At 41.0% G+C, this 25,709-nt stretch overlaps 1 protein-coding gene across 3 annotated transcripts in view; it reads right to left on the reverse strand.

The window, feature by feature from the left end:
* Positions 1-25,709, reverse strand: part of zmym2 (zinc finger, MYM-type 2) — a 114,895-nt gene that overhangs the window by 21,840 nt on the left and 67,346 nt on the right. For all 3 annotated transcript variants that reach the window (XM_067986093.1, XM_067986092.1, XM_067986094.1), the window contains 6 exons: positions 20,722-20,857; positions 18,296-18,411; positions 17,914-18,085; positions 7,468-7,602; positions 1,763-1,857; positions 1,015-1,189 (listed from right to left, as the gene is read on the reverse strand). In XM_067986093.1, coding sequence (XP_067842194.1) covers positions 1,015-1,189; positions 1,763-1,857; positions 7,468-7,602; positions 17,914-18,085; positions 18,296-18,411; positions 20,722-20,857 — 829 coding nt within the window. The remainder of the gene's footprint in view (positions 1-1,014; positions 1,190-1,762; positions 1,858-7,467; positions 7,603-17,913; positions 18,086-18,295; positions 18,412-20,721; positions 20,858-25,709) is intronic.

A 25,709-nucleotide genomic window follows, 5' to 3' on the forward strand; every position in this document is an offset into this window, starting at 1 on the left:
TTCTGCCTATTTTGCTGCTTATTTATTAAGTGCCTTGTAATATTTCTTTGCATCAAAGGCACTCCATCAATGCATATTGTTGTTGTACTAGTGTCTCAGTAAGGGAGATTTAGGTGGAAGTTATTAATCAGTCAGAATCAAAATCTTAAAACTTGCGAAATATGTGGCATCTTAAATCAGAAATCAGTATTCATACTGGACAACAACTTTCTTTGCACCACAGACTAAATTCCATAGCAAATTCATATGCAGAAAGAGGTAAGTGACCAAGTAGAGGACAGCAAAAAAGATATTAAAAAAATAAATTTATAAAATGTAACAAATGTACTAAATTCTGTATTCAAAAATTCAATTCACCATAAAGCCAAGTATAAAGCAAAGTATACACACTTCATATCATCAGTCCAGTTTTACTGCTAGGAGGGTGTTGGGGAAAAAATCAACCCAGTGCAACATTGAAAACTGAATGAATTTCTTTAAAAGAAAGAGCTTTATTTATAACCACTGACAATAGGGGGAGTCGAATTGATAAAACTTCTGTAACTTATTTTTGTTAGCGATGGTGTGGGAATGACTCCCCATTAATGTTGAATTGTAGGAATTATTGTCAGTACATGGGGCAATCACTGTGATTTTTGCAAAATGTAACTAGACATTAGTACCTGGTTTTCAAAATAGTTCCTTTATTTCATCATTTTTTTCTCAATATGATTTTTTCTTTTTTGGGTTTCTTTGCTTTGTTCTCTTACTCTTGTTTCTCATTTCTTTCTTACTTGCTTTCTTTCCCCTTTTTCTTCTTGGGTTGTTTCTTATTTTACTTTTTTTGTTTGTCAATTTTCTGTTCTTATTTCTTGCTTTGTTTCCCTTATCTGTCTATCTCCTAATACCTACCAGACAGTCAGTTTCAGACTAAGAGAGACACAGCTTACCTACCCTGTTCAGTGGAAATGGAACTGATCTATAACTAGGTATTATCTAAGTTTTGGACAAATACTTCACAAAGATGCAACTTACAAGCAGAGTTAAATCCATCCATTTCGACTGTATCCTCACTCTTTGCTTTCTTGGTTACAATCCAATGCTTCCATGCATTTATACCATAAATGTAACTTAATGTAAAACCAATCTCAGGAGTGGCAACGCTACCATCTTGGGAATGATTATCAGAAAGTGCCTTCTGCTTTGTACCCTATGAAAGTAAAACTTATCAGTGACATTTTAAAGTAATCTATTGCTATAGGGCAAGATGCATCAAATACAGAATATTGCACTGTTGTGGTGAATTACAGATCTATTACTGGCTAAAACTAACTCAAGCATTTAAGTGTATAAATGGCACATACAAAATAAAATCACATATAGATGTGTAATTCATTTGTTAATTAATACAAAAGCAATAAGATACTTTTTCCTCCTCATTTGTTTCCCCTGGTGAAAGATGGCCAGTGTATTATCGGGAAGGGACAGAAAGGAGAATGATGGTAATGAAGATTAATGGCCGTAGCATATTACGGATACAGTAAAATAATGAGGCAAAAACGATGGAGACAAAGAAAATCAGGACATTTTGATACCAATACATGCAGATGACTGAGACAAAGTTTTCTTAAACTAGTTAGGCTCATTGTATATATTATGATTAATTAAAATTGTACCTAACTTTTAATATATATTGTTAAAAATAGTAGACTATGTTAAACTTTCATATTTAAGTATAAACCATGAAAAATTGTGGCTAAGTTTGAAGGACATGTTCCCATACCTTTCTTCTAGATTGAGGTCTGGGCTGTTCTTCATATTCTTCCCCAAACACTGGAGGTAACAGATATTCACTCTCAGTATCCAACTCTTCTGCAGCTGTTAACACACAAATATCTCTTTGCTAGTACATGATGGATGATCTTAAAAAAAATGCCATAAACATCACCAATCCGATTACCCTATGGAAATCATCTGGACACACTCATAGGAATAGGAGTAGGCCATTCAGCCCCTCGAGCCTTCCGCCATTCTGTGAGATCATGGTTGATCTCTATCCTAACTCCATTTACCTGCCTTGACTCCCTTTAAGAATTTTGCCCCACTGTATACTGTTTTGGCTAGATGGTTGTCTCCAACTCTAGTGCATACAAGACCTTGCTCTAAACTGAAACCTCACTTCTCCATTGTGACCTGCAATGTAACAATGGGAACAATTTGACATGTCAAAAGCTGCACCATACTTCAAATAAAGATGCAATGGTCTCTGGATCAACCACTCCCAGTGGCAAAGTATGCCATTTTCCAACAACATTCAGTGTAAATAAATTTCTCCTAATCCCACTTCTCACTGTCCTAATGAGAATTTTAAATTGATGACACATTGTCACTAACTCCCAAACCAGAGGAAACAGTCTTCCCTATTCAGTCTATCAAAATTCTTTATAATTTTCTTCATAATTGTACCAAAAAAGTGCATACTGTACTTGTACTGTAAGGTGCTTGCTGTATCTATATTGCACTACTAAAGCATGGACTGTTGTACTTATCAGTACAGCATGCACTTCACATGGTTAAAGTGTGAGGGAAAGGTTAGACCCCAGAGTACTGTGTGCAGTTTTGGGTGCCCGATTGATCGTGGAGAAACGGTTTCCACTTGTGGGCGAGTCCAGAACAAGGGGGTATAAGTGGAAGATAGCCAATAGCAGATCAAATAAAGAATTTAGGAGGAATTTCTTCATAGAGTGGTGAAAATGTGGATCTTGTTGCCAGATGGAGCGGTTGAAGCAGGATAGCTTTGATACACTTAAGGGGAAGCTTGATTCATACATGAGGGAGAGAGGGGCAAGGTGGGAAGAGATAATTAGAGTGGGAAGAGGTTCGTGGAGTATAAACCCCAGCATAGACCAGTTGGGCCAAATGGCCTGTTTCTGTGCTGTAGATTCTATGCAATTCTATGTCAGATAGAGAAATGAGGGGCATGCTGGATAGAAGCTTTATATGCAGGTTGAGCTACTTTCAAAAATGGGGAAAAGCACTACTACAGTGGCTGATCTGACATCCTTCCTCATTCAATCACCAGCCAGGTACAAATATGAGTGTGCCAATAGTATAGATATTCGGAAGTGGGACTGTGTAACTATCTATTCAGTCTCGTTTCCGGCTCTGCTGTGCCAAAATGATTTTTTCCCTGAGTGGTCAGAAAGACAAGAATGCTTGGTCAAAGCATGCAAGTTGCACCAAGCAGATACCTTACAGCTAGCTTCAAAAGAAACTGTTCACATGCTGACCTAAGATATGGCCACCACATTAACTTTTCTAGCTGGGCCCTTCATTACCTGGTTAAGTCAGACTGGCTATTGCAATTTGGCTCAATCCATTAATTTAATAACTGTGTTTAGACCATTAAATCAGCAGTGCACCAAGTTATATTTAGTTGGAAAATATTTAATTTAACTCCAGCTATCTGTGCAAAGATCTGATGAAGTCAAATTTAAATCAAACCTAGATATTTATATTTTAATATGTACAAAGCAAATTAATAAGTTGTCATGCAGCCCAGTAATGAAGCACTTATGTCTGCCAATGGTGTGGAGTAGGAGGGTCCAGGTTAACGTATGCAATTCCTCACATCTCAAAAAGTTCTTCACTTCAGAGGACAGCGAGTGGGGACTTGGCAAGGACAAGTTAACTGGCTACTCTAACAGACTTCCCAATCATTTGTTACAGGCCAACACCGACAATCATAAAATATTACTGCACAGAAACAGACCATTTGGCAAGTATTTTCCTCGATAAGTCACTTTTCATGCAGCCATCTAACTCTCTTTTAAAAGAATTTATGGACTCTACTTCGACAACAGTTTGTGGCAGAGAAATCCACATTCGGCTCGACATGAAGAATTTTTTTTCCAACCTCCCCATTAATTCTTTTTGTAATTATTTTAAATTTCTATCTTCTCAATACCATCTCCAGTACTGGAAAGAATATATCACTATTTAATTTATCTATTATTATCCCTTTATAATCTTGAAGGCCTGAATCAGGTCTAGGGTAAAAAGCCTCAACTTCTCAAGTCACTCTTCATGACTATAACCCCCTATCCCTGGTAACACCCCCATGATTCTATGCTGCACCGTTTCCATTTATTTTATATCCTTCTGAGTGCCGAAGACTACGTAGATTACCGAGGCTGCAGCCTAACTCAGGTCTTGTACAAATTCAACATTACCTCCTTGCTTTTGTATTCTACGTCACTTTTTATAAAACCAAAGATTCCAATTGCCTTTTTATAGCCTTCTCTACTTGCCCTACTACCTTTAATGGCCTGTGTATATGCAAATTTTACCATTTAAGGTATATTTTCTTTCCCTATTCTTATTTCCAAAATGTATTACATTTACATTTTTCTGCATTGAACTGCATGATGATCTGGGAGCAGGTTTCGTGTCTGCCCTCTAGTTTGGGTTATTGCATAGGTTATAAAAGTAAAAACTGTTAACATAGAAAACATAGAAAATAGGAACAGGAGGCACTTTGAGCCTGCTCCGCCATTCAATATGACCATGGCTGATCCTCTATCTCAATACCATATTCCTGCTCTCTCCCCATACCCCTTGATGCCTTTTGAGTGTAGAAATCTATCTAGCTCCTCCTTAAATATAAAAACATAGAAAACAGGAGCAAGAGTAGGCCATTCGGCCCTGCTCCGCCATTCAAAATGATCACGGCTGATCACCTAACTCAGTACCTTGTTCCCGCTTTTTCCCTTGATCCCTTTAGCATTAAGAAATATATCTATCTCCTTCTTGAATACATCTAATTACTTGGCCTCCAACTGCCTTCTGTGGTAGAGAATTCCACAGGTTCACCACCCTCTGAGTGAAGAAATTTCTCCTCATCTCGGTTCTAAATGGCATACCCCGTATCCTGAGACTGTGACCCCTGGTTCTGGACTCCCCAGCCATCGGGAACATCCTCCCTGCATCTAGTCTGTCTAGTCCTGTTAGAATTTTATATGTTTCGATGAGATCACCTCTCATTCTTCTAAACTCTAGTGAATATAGGCCTAGTCGACCCAATCTCTCCTCATACGTCAGTCCTGCCATCCCAGGAATCAGTCAATAAACCTTCGTTGCACTCCCTCCATGGCAAGGACATTTTTTTTTAGGTAAGGAGACCAAACAAAACTGCACACAATACTCCAGGTGTGATCTCACCAAGGCCCTGTATAACTGCAGTAAGTCATCCGTGCTCCTGTACTCAAATCCTCTTGCAATGAAGGCCAACATACCATTTGCCTTCCTAACTGCTTGCTGCACCAGCATGTTTGCTTTCTGTGATTGGTGTACAGGGACACCCAGGTCCCTTTGTAAATCAACATTTCCCAAACTATCACCATTTAAATAATACTGTGTCTTTCTGTTTTTCCTTCCAAGGTGGATAACTTCACATTTATCCACATTATACTGCATCTGCCATGTATTTGCCCACTCACTCAACTTGTCTAAATCGCCTTGAAGCCTCTTTGCATCCTCCTCACAACTCACGATCTTACCTAGTTTTGTGCAGTCAGCAAACTTGGAAATATTACATTTGCTTCCCTCATCCAAATCATTGATATATATTGTGAATAGCTGGGGCCCAAGCACTGATCCCTGCGGTACCCCACTAGTCACTGCCTGCCACCCCGAAAAAGATTTATTCCTATTCTCTGTTTTCCAATTTTCAATCCATGCACATTAATTTTGCACACTAACCTCTTATGTGGGACTTTATCAAAGGCCTTCTGAAAATCCAAATAAACCACATCCAATGGTTACCTATCCTATCAGTTACATCCTCAAAAAACTCCAGTAGGTTTGTCAAACATGATTTCCCTTTCATAAATCCATGTTGACTTTGTCTAATCCTGTTGATATTTTCTAAGTGTCCTGTTATCACATTCTTTATAACAGACTCTAGCATTTTCCCTACTACTGATGTTAGGTTAACCGGTCTGTAGTTCCCTGTTTTCTCTCTCCCTCCTTTTTTAAAATAGTGGGGTTACATTTGCCACCCTCCAATCTGCGGGAACTGTTCCATAATGTATAGAATTTTGGAAGATGACAACTAATGCATCCACTATTTCCATGGTTACCTCTTTTAGTACTCTGGGATGCAGATTATCAGGCCCTGAGGATTTATTGTCTTTCAGTCCCATTAATTTCTCCTGCACTGTTTTTTTTACGAATACTAATTTTCTTTAATTCCTCCTTCTCACTAGTCCCTTGATTCCCTAGCATTTCTGGGAAGTTATTTGTGTCCTCTTCCGTGAAGACAGAACCAAAGTATTTGTTTAATTGCTCTGTCATTTCCTTGTTCCCCATTATAAATTCTCCCGTTTGACTGTAAGGGACCTACATTTGTCTCCATTAATCTTTTTACATACTTGTAGAAGCTTTTACAGTCCACTTTTATGTTCCTTGCAAGTTTACTCTCATACTCTATTTTTCCCCTCTTAATCAATCTCTTGTTCCTTTTTGCTGAATTTTAAACTGCTCCCAATCCTCAGGCTTGCTACTTTTGCTGGCAATTTTATATGACTCCTCTTTGGATCTAATGCTATCCTTAATTTCTTTTGTTAGCCATGGTTGGGCCGCTTTTCCTTTTGTGTTTTTGCGCCAGAAAGGAATATATAATTGTTGCAATTCATGCATTCGTTCCTTAAATGTTAGCCATTGCCTATCCACCGTCATACCTTTTAATGAAGCTACCCAATTTATCATAGCCAACTCACTCCTCATACCTTCGTTGTTTCCTTTGTTTAGATTTAGGACCCTAGTTTCGGATTGGACTACTTCACTTTCCATCTTCATGAAGAATTCTATCATGTTATGGTCACTCTTCCCTAAAGGACCCCGCACAAGAAGATTATTAATTAACCCCTTCTCATTGCACAATACCCAATCTAGGATAGCCTGTTCCCTGGTTGGCTCCTCAACGTACTGGTCTAAAAAGCATCTCGAACACACTCCAGGAATTCATCCTCCACAGTATTATTGCTAATTTGGTTTGGCCAGTCTATATGTAGATTAAAGTCACCCATGATTACTGTAGTGCCCCTGTTACATGCATCTCTAATTTCCTGTTTGACGTCGTCCCCTACATTACCACTACTGTTTGGAGGTCTATAGACAACTCCCACAGTGTTTTCTGCCCCTTGGTTCTTCTTAACTCCACCCAGACTGATTATACATCTTGATTTTCTGAGCCAATATCCTCTCACTATTGCTCTGATTTCATCCTTTGCTAACAACGCCACCCCACTTCCTGTTAGAATACATACGCGCACATGAAAAAAGTAGCTATTCATAATTACATCTCAAACTATTTGCTTACAACACTAAAATGAAATTATTGTGGAAAAAACATTCTTAAATATCCAACAAAAGTTATTTGAAAGTATAATAATTATAATTAGTGTAAATTTTACTTAAGGAACATACTTCTTGGAAAATCAATCTCTAAGTCCAGTCCAAGTTCGTATGGATTTCCAGGCATATTGGGTTGCTCTTCCAGGTCATCTTTAATGGTCCCAAAAACATCTAAGAAACTTTCACCATTCTCATCGTTGTCAATACCTGAGAACAGATTTTCACAATAGTTCGTCACAGGTGCTGCGGTTTATTAAGACTAAATCAGACACTTTATATACTTTTGAACCATTTTTTTGTTAGGTGACATGGTGGCCACACCAGATTTCCTGAAATTTAATCAAATTTAAAAAAAAAGACAAATTGCTGCTGGGAATCCAAACTCAAGTCAACATTATTCCACAATTGAAGCCAGTCAAATGGTCAAAGTAGGGAAAATATTGCAACAAAAGAAAAAAAGATTCAGGTCAGGTTTGGATAAATCGTGATGACATTTTCTCACCTTCCTTGTTGGACGTACATCAAATGCAGGTAAAAGTTTGGGTGGGCAACTTGCTCCCAGGTTTCTGATAATCGGGCTCTTGAACAAGATCCTAGGACATTACTCTGTGTTTAATCTTTGGAAAACACGGACAAGAAATTCGAGCGCATCCAGAAAACAAACCCAGCACCTGAATGGGCACCACCAGGCAGCTGGCCAGAGAATGGGACTCAAAGATCAGCAGTGGCCCTCAGGCAAGTCCTTAAAGAGGATTGAGAAGGAGACGACCAGGATGGAGGGATGCAGCAATCAGGAAAGGTGGGCGGCGGCGTGATCAGAAAGGGTGGGTTGTGGCTCGGATCAGGAGGGTAGCTGTGGTCTGCTCCTACTCCACATTCAGATAAGTACATTTCAAACTGTTGGTTGTGGCCTGCAGTGGTCCCTAAGGACAGCTTGTTAGGCCACATGTAGACCTGGTTTTCTTGAACCCAGCCAGCCCAATGCCAGATGTGCTCAGGGCATCCCAATACTGCAGAGGAGGCCTCAAAAAGGTGCCAGGCCTCTTATTTGAATATGCAAAGGGTCCAGCGCCTGTTTCAGGCAAGGGCCCTGGTCGCCTACACTAATATGGTGGGCAGTGCACTTCTGGCTCGTGATGAGTGTGTGCTTCCTGACCGCCATATTGGAGGCTTTTTTGGACACCAAATGCGCAGTGCCCATTTGGTGTCCAAAAAATGGGCACTGCGCAGTCGAATTTCTAGGCCCAGAGTCCCATTTGCCTCTGCACAATGACGCAGCATAGATTAAAAATGATAGAAAATGGACTTTACTCTGCAGTTCATGCGCTCTCTCTTCCAGTTTTCCTGCTTTTGCAGTTTTTTTTTTAAATCTCTCCCTTCTGTTGACTATATATAAATTATAGACAAACAGCAAATGAATGAATGACCAGATTATCTATTTTTGATGGTGTTAACTGAGTTAAAATTGGGATGGTCAGCAGTAAATAGTGATGTTGGGTGAGAAGCACTGCAAATAACAAGATTTATTTAAATGAGTTATCAAATTAATTTAAATAATCTGGAAACATGGGAATTTAGAAGAAAAAAGGTGTGCATTGAGACCCATTTCACTTAAGTGGCTAACAGATAATTAGGTGGTTTTCACTGCATGTGATTTTCTCTTAAACATTGTCTGCAATCAATCATGAAGTCAGGGAACCTCTAAAGTTGCTTGTTGCCTTCAACACTGGACCTTTAATTTCATTTACAGCACTACAGGAAAACACACCTATAAGAACATTCTTCAAGTTTGCAGTATCATTTTCAATTTGGTTCTTTTGGAAAGAGGCACATATTCAACCATAATAGTGACCTGAAATGTGTAACTGCTTGTTGAGGTATTGCAAAAGAACCAGATTATGTGTTGGGATAGTTTGTAAATTGCTAGATTTAAGTCCAATGTCGACTGGATGTGGCATGACACAGAGTGATTACCTGGAAGCCAACTTCCCTGCAGCAATTTCACTCCCTTATACCTTTCATTATTGTGACAATCTGTATCATGTCTCCCCTTAGTCAAATGAAAATAAGTTTAGTCACTCGAGCCTTCCTCTGTAACTTAGGCCCCTAAAGCCTTCAATTACGTTAATGACTCTTTTCTGAACCCTTTCTAATGCATTTATATCCTTTATGAGGCAAGGCAACCATACACCAGAATCGGCCTCATCAGTGACAACGGTATATCTTACAAAAAAGCATACATAAGAACATAAGAACATAAGAAATTGGAGCAGGAGTAGGCCAATCGGCCCCTCGAGCCTGCTCCGCCATTCAATAAGATCATGGCTGATCTGATCCCAACCACAAATCTAAAGAACACAAGAAGTCGGAGCAGGACCCGGCCACATAGCCCCTGGGCCCTCTCCGCCACCCACAGGGCATTGACCGATCCGAACTCAGCTTCATGTCCAATTTCCTGCCCGCTCCCCATAACCCCTAATTCCCTTTACTTCTAGGAAACTGTCTATTTCTGTTTTAAATTTATCTAATGATGTAGCTTCCACAGCTTCCTGGGGCAGCAAATTCCACAGACCTACCACCCTCTGAGTGAAGAAGTTTCTCCTCATCTCAGTTTTGAAAGAGCAGCCCCTTATTCTAAGATTATGCCCCCTAGTTCTAGTTTCACCCATCTTTGGGAACATCCTTACTGCATCCACCCGATCAAGACCCTTCACAATCTTATATGTTTCAATAAGATCGCCTCTCATTCTTCTGAACTCCAATGAGTAGAGTCCCAATCTACTCAACCTCTCCTCATATGTCCGCCCCCTCATCCCCGGGATTAACCGAGTGAACCTTCTTTGTACTGCCTCGAGAGCAAGTATGTCTTTTCTTAAGTATGGAGACCAAAACTGTTACTTGGTGCCGACAGCACAGAAACAGGCCATTCAACCCAACTGGTCTATGCCTGCGTTTATGCTCCACACAAACCTCTTCCCACCCCTTTTCATCTAACCCTATCAGCATATCCTTCTATTCCTTTCTCCTTCATGTGCTTATCTAGCTTCCCCTTAAATGCATCAATGCTATTCGCCTCAACTACTTCTTGTGGTAGCGAGTTCCACATGCTTACCACAAAGGAGGAGATTGCGGGGGCTCTGACACATATATTCAGAACCTCTCTGGCCACAGGGGATGTGCCAGAGGACTGGAAAACCGCTAATGTAATACCATTATTCAAGAAGGGGAGTAGGGAAAAACCGGGTAACTACAGGCCAGTGAGCCTAACATCAGTGGTAGGAAAATTATTGGAAAAAATTCTGAAGGACAAAATTAGTCTCCACTTGGAGAAGCAAGGATTAATCAGGGATAGTCAACATGGCTTTGTCAAGGGAAGATCATGTCTGACTAATTTGATTGAATTTTTTGAGGGGGTGACTAGGCGTGTGGATGAGGGTAACGCAGTGGATGTGGTATACATGGATTTCAGTAAGGCCTTCGATAAAGTCCCCCACAGGAGACTGGTCAAGAAGGTACGAGCCCATGGAATCCAGGGTGCCTTGGCACTTTGGATACAAAACTGGCTTAGTGGCAGAAGGCAGAGGGTGATGGTCGAAGGTTGTTTTTGTGACTGGAAGCCTGTGGCCAGTGGGGTACCACAGTGATCGGTGCTGGGTCCCTTGCTGTTTGTGGTCTACATTAATGACTTGGATATGAATGTAAAAGGTATGATCAGTAAGTTCGCTGATGATACAAAAATTGGTAGGGTGGTAAATAGCGAGGAGGATAGCCTCAGTCTGCAGGACGATATAGATGGGTTGGTCAGATGGGCGGAACAGTGGCAAATGGAATTTAACCCGGAAAAGTGCGAGGTGATGCACTTTGGAGGGACTAACAAGGCAAGGGAATACACAATGAATGGGAGGACCCTAGGCAAGACAGAGGGATCTTGGTGTGCAAGTTCACAGATCCCTGAAGGCGGCGGAACAGGTAGATAAGGTGGTAAAGAAGGCATATGGGATACTTGCCTTTATTAGCCGAGGCATAGAATATAAGAGCAAGGAGGTTATGATGGAGCTGTATAAAACACTGGTTAGGCCACAGCTGGAGTACTGTGTGCAGTTCTGGTCGCCACACTACAGGAAGGATGTGATCGCTTTGGAGAGGGTGCAGAGGAGATTCACCAGGATGTTACCAGGGCTGGAGCGCTTCAGCTATGAAGAGAGACTGGGAAGATTGGGTTTGTTTTCCTTGGAGCAGAGGAGGCTGAGGGGGGACATGATTGAGGTGTACAAAATTATGAGGGGCACAGATAGGATGGATACTAAGGAGCTTTTTCCCTTCGTTGAGGGTACTATAACAAGGGGACATAGATTCAAGGTAAAAGGCGGGAGGTTTAGAGGGGATTTGAGAAAGAACTTTTTCACCCAGAGGGTGGTTGGAGTCTGGAACTCACTGCCTGAAAGGGTTGTGGAGGCAGGAACCCTCACAACATTCAAGAAGCATTTGGATGAGCACTTGAAATGCCATAGCATACAAGGCTACGGACCAAATGCTGGAATATGGGATTAGAGTAGACAGGGCTGATGGCCGGCGCGGACACGATGGGCCGAAGGGCCTCTATCCGTGCTGTATGACTCTATGACTCTACTCTATGACTCTTTGGGTAAAGACCATTTTGGTCAAGCTGGTCCACCCCAAAGTTCAAAAATTAGCTCCAACTTATTATCGAATGCGCTCTAAATAAACTCAGTGCTTGATCCACCTTATTAAAAACGGGGTCACACTGACAAAATGCCAGAGTATGATCAATGATCACTGCCCCAATCCTTTTCGGCCTCTGTCCACTGAGAATCTTTCATGTCATATACACATTTCCTGTTACCTCTTTCTATATGCACTACCCTATCCATATCCACATTAAAATCCATCTGCCATATCTAAGCCCACGTACGCAATTAGTCCAAGTCTCTTCAAAGACAATAATGTCCTTGCTACTCATTGCCCATCCACAGAGTTATGTGTCATCGGCAAATTTATAACAGAGGATTCTAGAATGTATCTTATCTGGGTCAGGATATTTAATTCTTACGGTTTCTGTATAATATTCTTCACTAACTTCTGTCTTTTGAATTGCTTAGCCCAATTTTCGATGACTGAAATTAGCCTACAGTGAAAACTGATGTGAAAATTCCATTCAATGTAACTGCCATATCTCGATGATCTGAAGTAGTTTTACCCAGTTTATCCATTTTTAAACTATAAAGCCAAGGACCGCGTATGCTTTTTTTTTGAAAAAAACATCCGTATCAACTGGTCCTGCCACCGTCAAAGATTTGTGTATGTGAACCCCCAAGTCTCCCTGTTCCTGCACTCCCTTTAAAATTGTACCATTTATTTTATATTGCCTTGCCTCGTTCATCCTTCCAAAACGCATAACTTCACACATCTCTGTATTTTTGGGTCCCTTTTGCTGCCCTCTGCAATTTGTTTCTCTGCTTCCCTCTTTTTCTAATACTCTTCAGCTATCCTCATTGCTTTTTATATAAATCTCAATTCTCTTTTTTATGTTTCCTTGTATCTTTTAAAGTATTTCTGCTTATGTTTCTACCTTCCTTCTTTTCTCATTATTAAACCATAATTCTTTTTATTGAAACAAAATAAACTTCCTTTCTTCATTCTGTATAAATCCTGAAATATATTCCATTTTTCTTCTTCGCTATTTTAAAAAAAAACGCCAAGATTCTCTTCACAGCTTCAAAAGCTACCTTTCCAAAGTACCCTCAATATAGTTGTTCTCAGCCTTAGCTTTGACAATATTAAACCTAATTTAATGATCACTGGGTCCCAAGTACTAATCAATCTCCAGGTTACTAAGTGATGCATCATCAATAAAGCTACTTCTTCACCTCATTTTGTAGGTCTACATTTGCAAAACATTGTATTACCCTCTTCGTCCAGCTCCTGGTCATCCTCTGCTGTTAACCATGTTTCTGAGATGCTAACAGGATCAATATTCTGGCAAGTTGCACATATCTCTGACTCTAATACTTCATTCCTGATGTTTAAAATTGAAAGCACAGGTTGAAAGGACACAAGAGGCAAGTGGGACTCTGGGTTTTATATATAGAGGCATTGAATATAAAAGCACAGAAGTAATGCTGAAATTGTACAAGATAATGGTTAGGCCACAGTGGAAGTAGTACATGCAGTTCTGGGTACTGCATTATATAGGAAGGATGTTAGAGCCACCGGAAACAAAAAAAATCACAACAATATCAGGAATGAGAGGTTATAGTTATAAAGGAAGGCTCAACATATTGAGCTTTTTTCACTTACAACATAAGAAATAGGTGCAGGAGTAAGCTATCGGGCCCCTTGAGCCTGCTCCACCATTCAATAAGATCATGGCTGATCTTCTACCTCAACTCCACTTTCCTGCCCGATCCCCATATCCCTTGATTCCCCTAAAGTGCAAAAATCTATCTATCTCAGCCTTGAACATATTCAACAACTCAGCATTCACAGCCCTCTGGGTTAAAGAATTCCAAAGATTCACAACCCTCCGAGTGAAGAAATTCCTCCTCATCTCAGTCTTAAATGGCTGACCCCTTATCCTGCGACTATGCCCCCTAGTTCTAGACTATCCAGCCAGGGAAAACAACCTCTCAGCATCTACCCTGTCAAGCCCCCTCAGAATCTAACATGTTTCAATGAGATCACCCCTCATTCTTCTAAACTCCAGAGACTATAGGCCCATTCAACTCAATCTCTCCCCATAGGACAACCCTCTCATCCCAGGAATCAATCTCGTGAACCTTTGTTGCACCACCTCTAAGGCAAGTATATCCTTCCTTAGATAAGGAGACCAAAACTGTACACAGTACTCCATGTGAGGTCTCACCAAAGCCCTGTACAATTGTAGTATGACTTCCTTACTCTTGTACTCCAATCCCCTTGCAATAAAGGCCATTTGCCTTCCTAATTGCTTCCTGTACCTGCATGCTATCTTTTTGTGTTTCTTGTACGAGGACACCCAAATCTCTCTGAACACCAACATTTTATAGTTTCTCACCATTTAAAAAATATTCTGCTTTTCTATTCTTCCTACCAAAGTGAATAACATCACATTTCCCCATATTATACCCCACCTGCCACCTTCTTCCCATTCACTTAACCTGTCTATATCCCTTTGTAGACTCTTTGTTTCCTCCTCACAGCTTACTTTCCCACCTAGTTTTGTATCATCAGCAAACTTGGATCATTACACCCGATCCCTTCATCTAAGTCATTACTATAGATTGTAAATAGCTGAGGCCCAAGCACCGATCCTTGCGGCACCCCACTAGTTACAACCTGCCAACCTGAAAATGACCCATTTATCCCTACTCTGTTTTCTGTCTGTTAACCAATGCTCTATCCATGATAATATATTACCCCCAACCCCATGAGCCCTTATCTTGTGTAACAACCTTTTATGTGGCACCTTATCGAATGCCTTTTGAAAATCCAAATATATGACATCTACTGGTTCCCCTTTATCTACCCTGCTAGTTACATCCTCAAAAACCTTTAACAGATTTGTCAAACACGATTTCCTTTTCATAAAACCATGATGACTCCCTAATTATATTATGATTTTCTAAGTGCCCTGTTACCACTTCCTTAATAATGGATTCTAGCATTTTCGCGATGACTGATGTCAGGCAAACTGGCCTGTAGTTCCCTGTTTTCTCTCTCCCTCCTTTCTTGAATAGCGGGGTTACATTTGCTACCTTCCAATCCACTGGGACCGTTCTAGAATCTAGGGAATTTTGGAAGATCACAACCAATGCATCCACTATCTCTGCAGCCACCTCTTTTGGAACCCTGGGATATAGGGTTCCAGGGGATTTGTTGGCTTTTAGTCCCATTAGGTTCTCTAGTATTTTTTCTCTACTGATATTAATCACTTTAAGTTCCTCCCTCTCATTAGCCCATTGGTTCCCCACTATTTCTGGTATGCTTTTTGTGTCTTCTACTGTGAAGACAGATACAAAATAGTTGCTTAACATTTCTGCCATTTCCTTATTCCCCATTATAATTTCTCCTGGCTCAGCCTCGAAGGAACCAACGTTTACTTTTGCTACGGTCTTCCTTTTTACATACTTGTAGAAGTTCTTACAATCTGTTTTTATATTTCTTGCTGATTTACTTCCATTTTCTATTTTCTCCCTTTTTAATCAATTTTTTGGTCATCCTTTGCTGGTTTCTAAAACTGTCCCAATCCTTAGGCTTACTACACTTGGCAACATTATGGGCCTCTTCTTTTAATCTAATGCTATCCTTAACTTCTTTAGTTAGCCAAGGATGAATCATTTTTCCCATGGAGTTTTTATTTCTCAATGGAATGTATATTCATTGAGAATGTTGAACTATTTCTTTAAATGTTTGCCCTTGCTTATCTATCGTCATACCCTTTAATCTAATTTCCCAATCTACCTCAACCAACACGCCCCTCATACCTATGTAATCGGCTTTATTTAAGTTTAAGACTCTATCTTCTGACTTATGTACGCTACTCTCAAACTCAATGTGAAATTCTATCATATTATGAACACTCTTCCCCAGAGGATCCTTTTCTGTGAGATTACTAATTAACCCTGTTGCACACTGAAGGTAGTTAAAGAAGAATCTATTGGGAGATTTTCAAGGTTCTGAAAGGGAAAACAATAAAAAAAATCATTTTTACTGATTGTCCCCATACCAATTTGCCATAGACTTCGAATCATCATTAGGGGGAAATTAGAAGAATTTTATCCCCCCCCCCCCCACAGAGTTATTAGAAAGTGGAATGCTTTAGAGACAATGGAGGTGAAATTTGGATTGGACAACTTATTCAACTCCCCTATGAACTATATTGGGGGTGAAATGTGTCTTGGGCAGTAGCGCAAGAAGAGTGACAGTGAATCAGCTGCCCGTTTTTAATAGTCTGCCTGATTTTTTTTTCCATTCAAGTATAAAAACGGACTGCCGATTCACTACTGCCCAAGACAAATTTCACCCCCAATATTAGGTGAAAAGAGAGTTGAATACGTACTTGAAAAGGAAGAATGTAAATGGACATAGGGAAATGGGTACAGTGGATAAGTCCAGTTGAAAATTTAGCACTAGCATGGGTTGAATAGCCTCTTCCTATGCTTTTTTTTAGAAAAAAATGATTATATGATGCCCCTTCTATTTATATAAAATATTTGTCTCTCTCATTCCTTTTCTGATTTGATCTTTCTGCCTTTGAATTCATTTCTTATGTTTTGTTTACCCCTGCCCCCTTCCATACTAGGTTAAATCATCAGGACCCAGTGACTTATCCACTCTTGAGATCTGCTAACTTGTTCAGAACCAAATCCTTTTCTACAATTTTTCAATATCCTCATCGAGTATAAGTATATTCCACCTCCTCCTACACCTGCTGCAGGCAGTCACCCGATGTCTCCCCTCTGCTTCTCTATTCTTGTGTCTGTGGACTGACCACCTTCTGGAACTGTCTTCCACTTTGTTCCATTTACTATAGCTAAATTAAAATCTTTATGTATTTGATTTCAGCTTTAATCTTTTTCATCTCTCCAGAATTCTGTTTGCACATTTCATTTCACTCAATCTGGAATCACAGAATTTTACAGCACAAGAGGCCTTTCTGCCCATTGCATCTGCACTGAATTTAGTCCCAATCCCCTGCATTTACCCCATAACTATCAAAATTTATCTTTTCAAAAGCTTATCCACTTTCCTTTTAAAATGAATTATGGATTCTGTTCCTGGCAGAGAATTCTATGCCTTAACAAGCCTGTTAAAAAAAACATTCTCCTACTCTCTAAATTTTGTTCTTTTGACGATCTTAAATTTATGCCGTGTTACTGTCTCAACAATACCTCAAACTGTTTTCAGTTCGCCGTTTTATAAACAACTCCATTTATAACATCCTCCCAGACAAGCTATTTGCAACACTACTGTTGCTCCTGTTTTATTTGATTTCTTCCCATCAATGTTGCCACAATCTTTTCCCTCACTTTCCTTTTCTATTTTGCTGCATCCATATCCTAATTTTTACCTCTTCAATTTTCTTATTTGCACCAATTTTATAACCTTTTAAAATCGAAGGCATAAGAAATAGCAACAGAGTGCTTTAAAGATTTTAAAAATATGAATTGTTTGGTGTTTTCAAAAAGCACATTTTTTCTGGGTGAGGGAGGGACGAGAAACTGGCAGTACATTCAAGTCTCAAAATATCAAAATAAGTTTAATTAAAAATCTTCTAATGTCACAAGTTGTATTGGTGCTTTTTTTGATAGTAGCCACATATATCCATTCATATAGACTTCACTGATACTCATGGCGCATTCTAGTGGTGGAATGTAAAACTGTACACCCAGTAATGCATGCAATTCCAACTGCAGTTTCAACTTTATTTCTATTGTTTAGCGAGCGCCTGGAGAAACTAATCAACCACTGCATCCTTTCCCATTTCCTTCTCCCTTTCACGCAGGTATCAAATCTTACCGCAAAATTCCATAGATACAGGATTCCTTTCTGCTTCAGCTATCATCTCGGCCATCGCAAGTATGTCAGCTTCAATTGGATTTGAAGGGACCTTCCTCTTTAAATCCTCTATTGTTTCGACTATCTTCTCTGCATTCTCTAGGGTAGTAGGTAGAAACACTGGAACAGGTACCTGCTCCAGACATTTTGCATTAATTGTTGCACATCTTATGACAAACAAGCTATCAGGATTCAAAGGACAGACAATGGCTAAAATTTATGGAGTTGGGGGAAAGAGAAAAGTAAGTTTAGTTTACCCTTTTCATTTACTCAAACTGTGTTTTAAAATTTTTTTTTAACACCCATAGTGTTTTTCTTCTAATAGGTTGAAGAATAAACTTACCGGAATAGGCAGAGAGACAGGTACTGGATAGTTGTTACAATACATGTGCATAGGCACTGGTATATAGACTGGCACAGGGATAGGCACAGGAACCAACTGAGGCTTCCAATCATCCTCTGAAATAAGCAAACATAGGATTTTATGAAATATATACATGTTTTCAGGTCAGAGAGATAAAGATTTTAAAAACTTTAGAAAGGGAAAGAGAATGAGAGACTGGGGTCTGTGAGAAAGAGAGAGACAGACAGAGACTAGGGTGAGAGTGATAGTGTGCATCTTCAAATAATTTTCAAAATAAAAATAATCGGTTGAATCTTGAATTGTCTTTTGCGTTTTCACTTTTTTGAACTGTCTTTGTGTTTTGACTTCAAAGCCGTACCCTTTCCCAAAAGCCTTGGCTTGGAGTTGAGGATATGCCTAGACCTGTGATTGTGCAATCTGAGCATGGGGCATGCACCTAATTTCCCAGAATGCATTAGTGCTATCCAGTCAGCTGTACCAATGGAATATTTTTCTTCAGTATCTTCAACTTTCTGCTCAGTAACTTTTCTATAAATCTTGTTTTCCAAAATTATGGCAAAAATTCAAAAGCTTAAGTGATGTAAGATTTATATTGAGCATTTTGTTTTTTAAAAAAGAGGGTGCATCAGTTAGCATACTAATTACACAAATGTTGCAGCTTTTGTTATGCGTTCCATGAACTTCAGAATATGTATCAAGCTGAGAGAGACACACACACACACACAAATAGCGTGAAAGGCAGGCAAACAATTTCTTAGCTCATTCTAATTGGATCTATTTTACGAAAGGTACAAGTTGAATTTTGAAAACTAACCTGCCCTGAGGGAAGCAGATAGGAAGGGAGGATAGAATGGGGAAGTGAGAAGGGAAACTGGTTGAGGGTGGGGTTGCTTCTGGTCTCTTGCCACCTGCCCTTGGGGAGAGTGAGTGGAAGTAGGAAGGAGTGGATGCAGCTTTAATGTTGAGCGGGTAGTTCAATGGGGAAGGGGAATGGATGGGAGGGGGTAGTTGGAAGGGAAAAGGATAATACAGATGATGGGAGTTGAGGGCAAGGATAAAAAATGAGATGCTAAGGCCACTCTTTCCTTGCAACCTCCAACACAAATTCAGCTTGCAACCATTGTTGGCTCCTTACGCCACCCAACCATGTTATACCACCCACCGCCTTCCATCCAAAAGGAAAGGAAGAGAGAAGCAGAAGGGGACAGAGAGAGAAATAAAAAAAGAGAAAATGAAGTAGAACGTAGAGACAGGAGCAGAAATGGAGAAACAGCAACACAAAGACATCAGACAGGCAAGAGAGTGGTCATATTCTCCGACTTGCCGTGTGCAATGCCGCTGCAGATCGACTAGTTAAAATCTTATCTCTGCGTGTAATTCCTGTCAACTTTCTCTATTCTAAATGCCTATGTAACTTTGTCATGCTGCAACACCACCACTGGCAGGAGGGTATGATTGTAGCTTAACCAGTTTACAGTTGCAGTTTCTATTGTAACTGTGGACCCAGGAGTTTATAACAGAGATATAAAAATACGGACAGAATGTATGATGTTATTTCTGTATGCACTGGTCCCACATCCTCTAACCCCACTTTACCTGGAGACAACACTTGGTCTTGACTCCCCATGTGCAATGCCACAGGACTAGTAACATATTAAAAAAAAATGAAGGTCTGCATGCATTTTCTGTCCACTTCCTGTTGTCATGTTTTTGTCACACGTGTCAACTTTTTCCATTATAAATTCTTATGTCCAAATTTATAATGGAAACTGTCAATGTAAACATGCCACAATGTAATTACACCTAACCACCAGTGGTGGCACTGTCACACCTCAGTTTTTCATCTCAGCTATTTAGTTTGTACTGCAGAGAAACTCCTATGATCCAACCAGCTCTACTACTTTGCTTCCTAAACTGGTGTAAGTTTTGCTATTTAACCATAAATAATATCAAATCAAAGTATTATATATACATAATAACAGAATATATGACATTAAAATAGCGACTGGATTACCTATTGTGCCTGGTGTTGTTATTGCCTACCCTCCAATCCCACTTCACTCAAAGTCTGCAACTGGTCTCGACTCCACACATGCAATGCCACATAGATTGACTAATATACAAATATATATAGGACTGTCAAACGATCAAAAATTGTCTAAAGTACACAGTGTCAGTGAGCAGCTGAACAGATTTACTTCAACTGGTTGCTCAAAATCGTTACTAAGTGGTAAGATTTTAGTAAGAAAGTTGTAATCAGGGATTTCAATTCCCAGGCGAAAGCCAGGGGGAGGCGCCAAAACTTCCTGCCCGAGAGTTTCCGTGGGAGGCCTGGCCGATTTGAATAGCTAGGCTTCATTAACATCCCGTCGGGTAAACCGCATGTGGAAGGTAAAAATTCATACCTGTTTGACAGGATTTTGACTGCATATGAGGTTTACAGTAAGTAGCTTTTGTCTGGGTCAAAGGCTTGCACAACAATGCTTTATTTTTCAGCTCTTTTACAGGTGTTGGTGAAGGGGTTGATGTCTGGTTAGAAGCCTAAAAAAGTTAAAAAAAAAACATACAATCAATGGAAAAATAAACTTATGCCTTTCTTTTCCAGGGAAAGTGAAACAAGTAAAGAGGGAATAAAAGTCTAGGGAAGCAGTTTCAGTTTAATCTAATTTCTACCTCCTATTTCTGACTGAAAAAAAAATGGTCACACACATTTGTTACCAGAGAGAAAATATGAGGGTCAATTTTAACCTTGCCTGCCTGGAGAGATCGCATCAAGGGACTCCCCGCACCCTTCTGACCCCACCACCATTTTAACAAATCAGATTTTGACTGCAGGTGAGGCACTCACCCCAGGCAAGCGGGGTCTTAATTAAAAGGTCAAAGTTGCAATCCGATGAAATCATACCCACTCCCAATACATTTTGACCCATAATCACGAATGCCTTGGTCAATCCCAGACCTGCCAGCAAAACCTAGCAGGATTGGTTGTGGGTTCCTGAAGTACTATAAAAAGGGGGAATCTCAACTGCAGCTCACTGGATCATAGATTCTTTTGCTGTCTTGTTTGCGAGGAGAGTTGAGAGCTTGCAGATCGCTATTACAACACTTTTCTTGTCTTACAACCTGTAGTCTCTACTTATTATGGGAGCCATTATTAGTTCTTTGCTCTGGATAAAAAAATGGCGACATATACATTTGTTACCGGAGAGAAAATATGAGGGTCGATTTTGGAAATGGAGGAGCAGCAGCAGCAACTACCACCACCACTAGCAGTTGGGCCTCTCTGAGAAAAGAGTCGCCTGCTTGGACCTATCTGAGGAGCAGTACAGGAGGAGGCTGTGCTTCTCTAGGCAGGTTAATGTAAACCTCTGCAACCTCCTGCAACAGGACCTGCTGCCTGCTGGACCAGGGGGGTATGCCATGCCAGTGGCCCTCAAAGGAACTACAACCCTGAATTTTTACACAACTGGATCCTTTTAGTCTGCTACTATGGAAAACAGCTGCCTCTCCCAATCTACAGATCATAGCTGCATTAAGCAGATCACTGATGTTCTTGTCACAAGGGCTGATTCTCCACTCATCTCAGCAGTGAATAGAACAGAGCACCAGCCTTTGCAGCAGTGGCTGGCTACCCTTGCGTGCAGGACATGATTGACTGTACACATGTGGCCATTAGGGCACCAGAACACCTACCAGCAACATTTGTAAATAGAAAAGGATATCACTCTATCAACATACAGCTAGTGGTCTATCAGCAGCAGCAGAATTGCATTCTACCACAATCTGTAACCTCGTGGCTCAGCATATCCCTCACTCCTCCATCACCATCAAGCCAGATGACCAACCCTGGTTCAATGAGGAGCGTAGAAGAGCATGCCAGGAACAGCACCAGGTATACTTGAAAATGAGGTACCAATCTGGAGAAGCTTCAACACGGGACTACATGCATGTTAAACAGCGGAAGCAACATGATATAGACACAGCTAAGGGATCCCACAACTAACGGATCAGTTTAAAGCTCCGCAGTCCTGCCACATCCAGACGCGAATGGTGCTGGACAATTAAGCAACTAACAGGAGAAGGCTGCTCCATGAACATCATCCTCCTCAATTATCTCATGAGTGCAAAAGACACGGCTGAAGCATCTGCAACCATCTTCAGCCAGAAGTGCTAAGTGGATGATGCTTCTCTTCCTAAGATCCCCATCATCTTCAGCCAATTTGATCCACTCCACGTGATATCAAGAAACTGTTGAGTTCGCTGGCTATAGCAAAGGTTACGGGTCCCGACCGCTTCCCAGCTGTAGCGCTGAAGATCTGTGCTCCAGAACTAGCTGCGATTCCAACCAAACTGTTCCAGCACAGCTACAAAACTGGAATCTACCAGACAATGTGGAAAATTGCCCAGATATCTCCTGTCCAGTAAAAGGACAAATCCAACCCAGCCAATTACCATCCTATCAGCCTACTCTCAATCATCAGCAAAGGAGTCTTCAACAGTGCTATCAAATGGCACTTACTCACCAATAACCTGCTCACTGATGTTCAGTTTGGACTCCACTCTGACCAATCGGCTCCAGACCTCATTACAAAAGTGCAGAATTCCAGAGGTGAAGTAAGAGTGACTGCCCTTGACATTGAGGCAGCATTTGACCAAGTGTGGTACCAAGGAACCGTAGTAATACTGAAGTCAATGGGAATCAGGGGGATAACTCTCCAGAGGCTGGAGTCGTATTTAGCACAAAGGAAGATGGCTGTGGTCGTTGGGAGGCCATTGATCTCAGTCCCAGGACATCGCTGCAAGAGTTCCTCAGGGCAGCTATCTTCATCAATGAACTTCTGACCATCACAAGGTCAGAAGTAGGGATGTTCGCTGATGATTGCAGTGCTTAGCTCCATTTGCAATTCCTTTTTTTTTTAATTCATTCATGGGATGTGGGGGTCGCTGACAAGCCAGCATTTATTGCCCATTCCTAATTGCCCTCGAGAAGGTGGTGGTGAGCCACCTTCTTGAACCGCTGCAGTCCGTATGGTGACGGTACTCCTACAGTGCTGTTAGGTAGGGAGTTCCAGGATTTTGACTCAGCGATGATGAACGAGCGGTGATATATTTCCAAGTCAGCATGGTGTGAGACATGGAGGGGAAGGTGCAGGTGGTGGTGTTCCCATGCACCTGCTGCCCTTGTCCTTGTCCTTCTAGGTGGTAGAGGTCGCGGGTTTGGCAGATTCTGTCGAAGAAGCGTTGGCAAGTTGCTGCAGTGCAACCTGTAGATGCTACACACAGTGGAGGGAGTGAATGTTTAAGGTGGTGGATGAGGTGCCAATCAAGCGGGCTGCTTGGTCCTAGGTGCTGTTGAGCTTCTTGAGTGTTGTTGGAGCTGCACTCGTCCAGGCAAGTGGACAGTATTCCATCACACTCCTGAATTGTGCCTCATGGATGGTGGAAAGGTTTTGGGGAGTCAGGAGGTGAGTCACTCGCCGCAGAATACCCAGCCTCTGACCTGCTCTTGTAGCCACAGTATTTATGTGGCTGGTCCAGTTAAGTTTCTGGTCAATGGTGACCTCCAGGATGTAGATGGTGGGGGATTTGGCGATGGTAATGCCGTTGAATGTCAAGGGGAGGTGGTTAGACTCTCTCTTGTTGGAGATGGTCATTGCCTGGCACTTGTCTGGCGCGAATGTTACTTGCCACTTATCAGCCCAAGCCTGGATGTTGTCCGGGTCTTGCTGCATGAGGGCACAGACTGCTTCATTATCTGAAGCGTTACGAATGGAACTGAACACTGTGCAATCATCAGCGAACATCTCCACTTCCGACCTTATGATGGAGGGAAGGTCATTGAAGCAGCTGAAAATGGTTGGGCCTAGGACACTGCCCTGAAGAACTCCTGCAGCAATGTCCTGGGGCTGAGATGATTGGCCTCCAACAACTACCACCATCTTCCTTTGTGCTAGGTATGACTTCAACTAGTGGAGAGTTTGCCCCCTGATTCCCATTGACTTCAATTTTACTAGGGCTTCTTGATGCCACTCTCGATCAAATGCTGCCTTGGTGTCAAGGGCAGTCACTCTCACCTCCCCTCTGGAATTCAGTTGGGACTATGATAATGAAGCAGTCCATGCCCACATGCAAGACCCTGACAATATCCAGGCTTGGGCTGATAAGTGGCAAGTAACATTTGCACCACACATGTGCCAGGCAATGATCATGTTTAACAAGAGAGCGTCTAACCACCTTCCCTTGACATTTAATGGTATTACCTTCACTGAACCCCCCCACTATCAACATTCTGGGGGTCGCCATTTACCAGAAACTTAACTAGAGATGGACAATAAATGATGGCCTTGCTGGTGACGCCCATATCTGGAAATGAAATGAATTTTAAAAAAATATTGAGTTCTTTAACTTTCTTTGAATTACCTCATATTCTTTGGCAAACAGCAAGCAGTCATTTTGCTTGCACTTTATGGCTCGGCTTTGGAGAAACCTGCATTTGTGTTGTTAGATCTGAATTTTGTCACTGCTGGAAATAGTGAAACAGCTGCCATGTGCAAGTACAGCTTTAAAACGGAATAAACTTGTAGGGCAAGAAATTTCAACTGCTAATTCAAACTCAGCTGTTTACTGCAAACAGTCTGCCTGCAACATAAAGTTACATGACATCCCACATTTGGTTTGCATTTCACGACCAGCTAAAATCCTCCACATTGCTGTTTCTCATGCAACAGATACTCTGGAAACGGCTACCAAAATGCTGCTCGTCATTACTACGGATGCTGTCTTCAACCATGCAAACAGAATGAGGCACGTGTTTTAAAATGCTTAAGTGACCAACTGCTGTTGTTGCCACAAGATGGTTTAGTATGTAGTATTTAGCTGTAGTGGTGAGCAAAGGCAGACGATGCTTTAATGCACCTTTTGAATAAAGTAGTTGGAAATCAAAGAAGCCCAATCTTTGATAATCAAAAATAGAGACAAATTCTGCAGCAAGACTGGAATATATAATGATAACTTTTGGACCATTGTATGAAGTGCAGAACCTACTGGAATCTTCGCTTTCTTCTGCAGGCACAAACTTAACAAACGCTGATGTTTATTGCATTCAGGCTGTCAAAGTAATTGCTGAACAACTGACATTGCTCAACATTGTGTCAACGTTGTCATTATCTGTGCAGAAGAGGCTGACAAAGCAGTTCCAGTCTTTTTTCACGAACTGTTAGGGAAGTGGAATATACTGTGGCTCAATTCTCATTCAGGAAGACAATTGGACGGTTCAATCTCCATCAGAAATCTTTTGCCTTGTCTGTAAAATTCAAGGAGTATTTTTGAGTGATATCCCCCTTTGTGGCTTGTGGTGAAGACAAAGCAAAGCCAGAAAATGAATTCCCCTCCT

The sequence above is a fragment of the Heptranchias perlo genome, chromosome 6 (assembly GCF_035084215.1).
Source record: "Heptranchias perlo isolate sHepPer1 chromosome 6, sHepPer1.hap1, whole genome shotgun sequence".
NCBI classification, from domain to species: Eukaryota; Metazoa; Chordata; class Chondrichthyes; order Hexanchiformes; family Hexanchidae; genus Heptranchias; species Heptranchias perlo.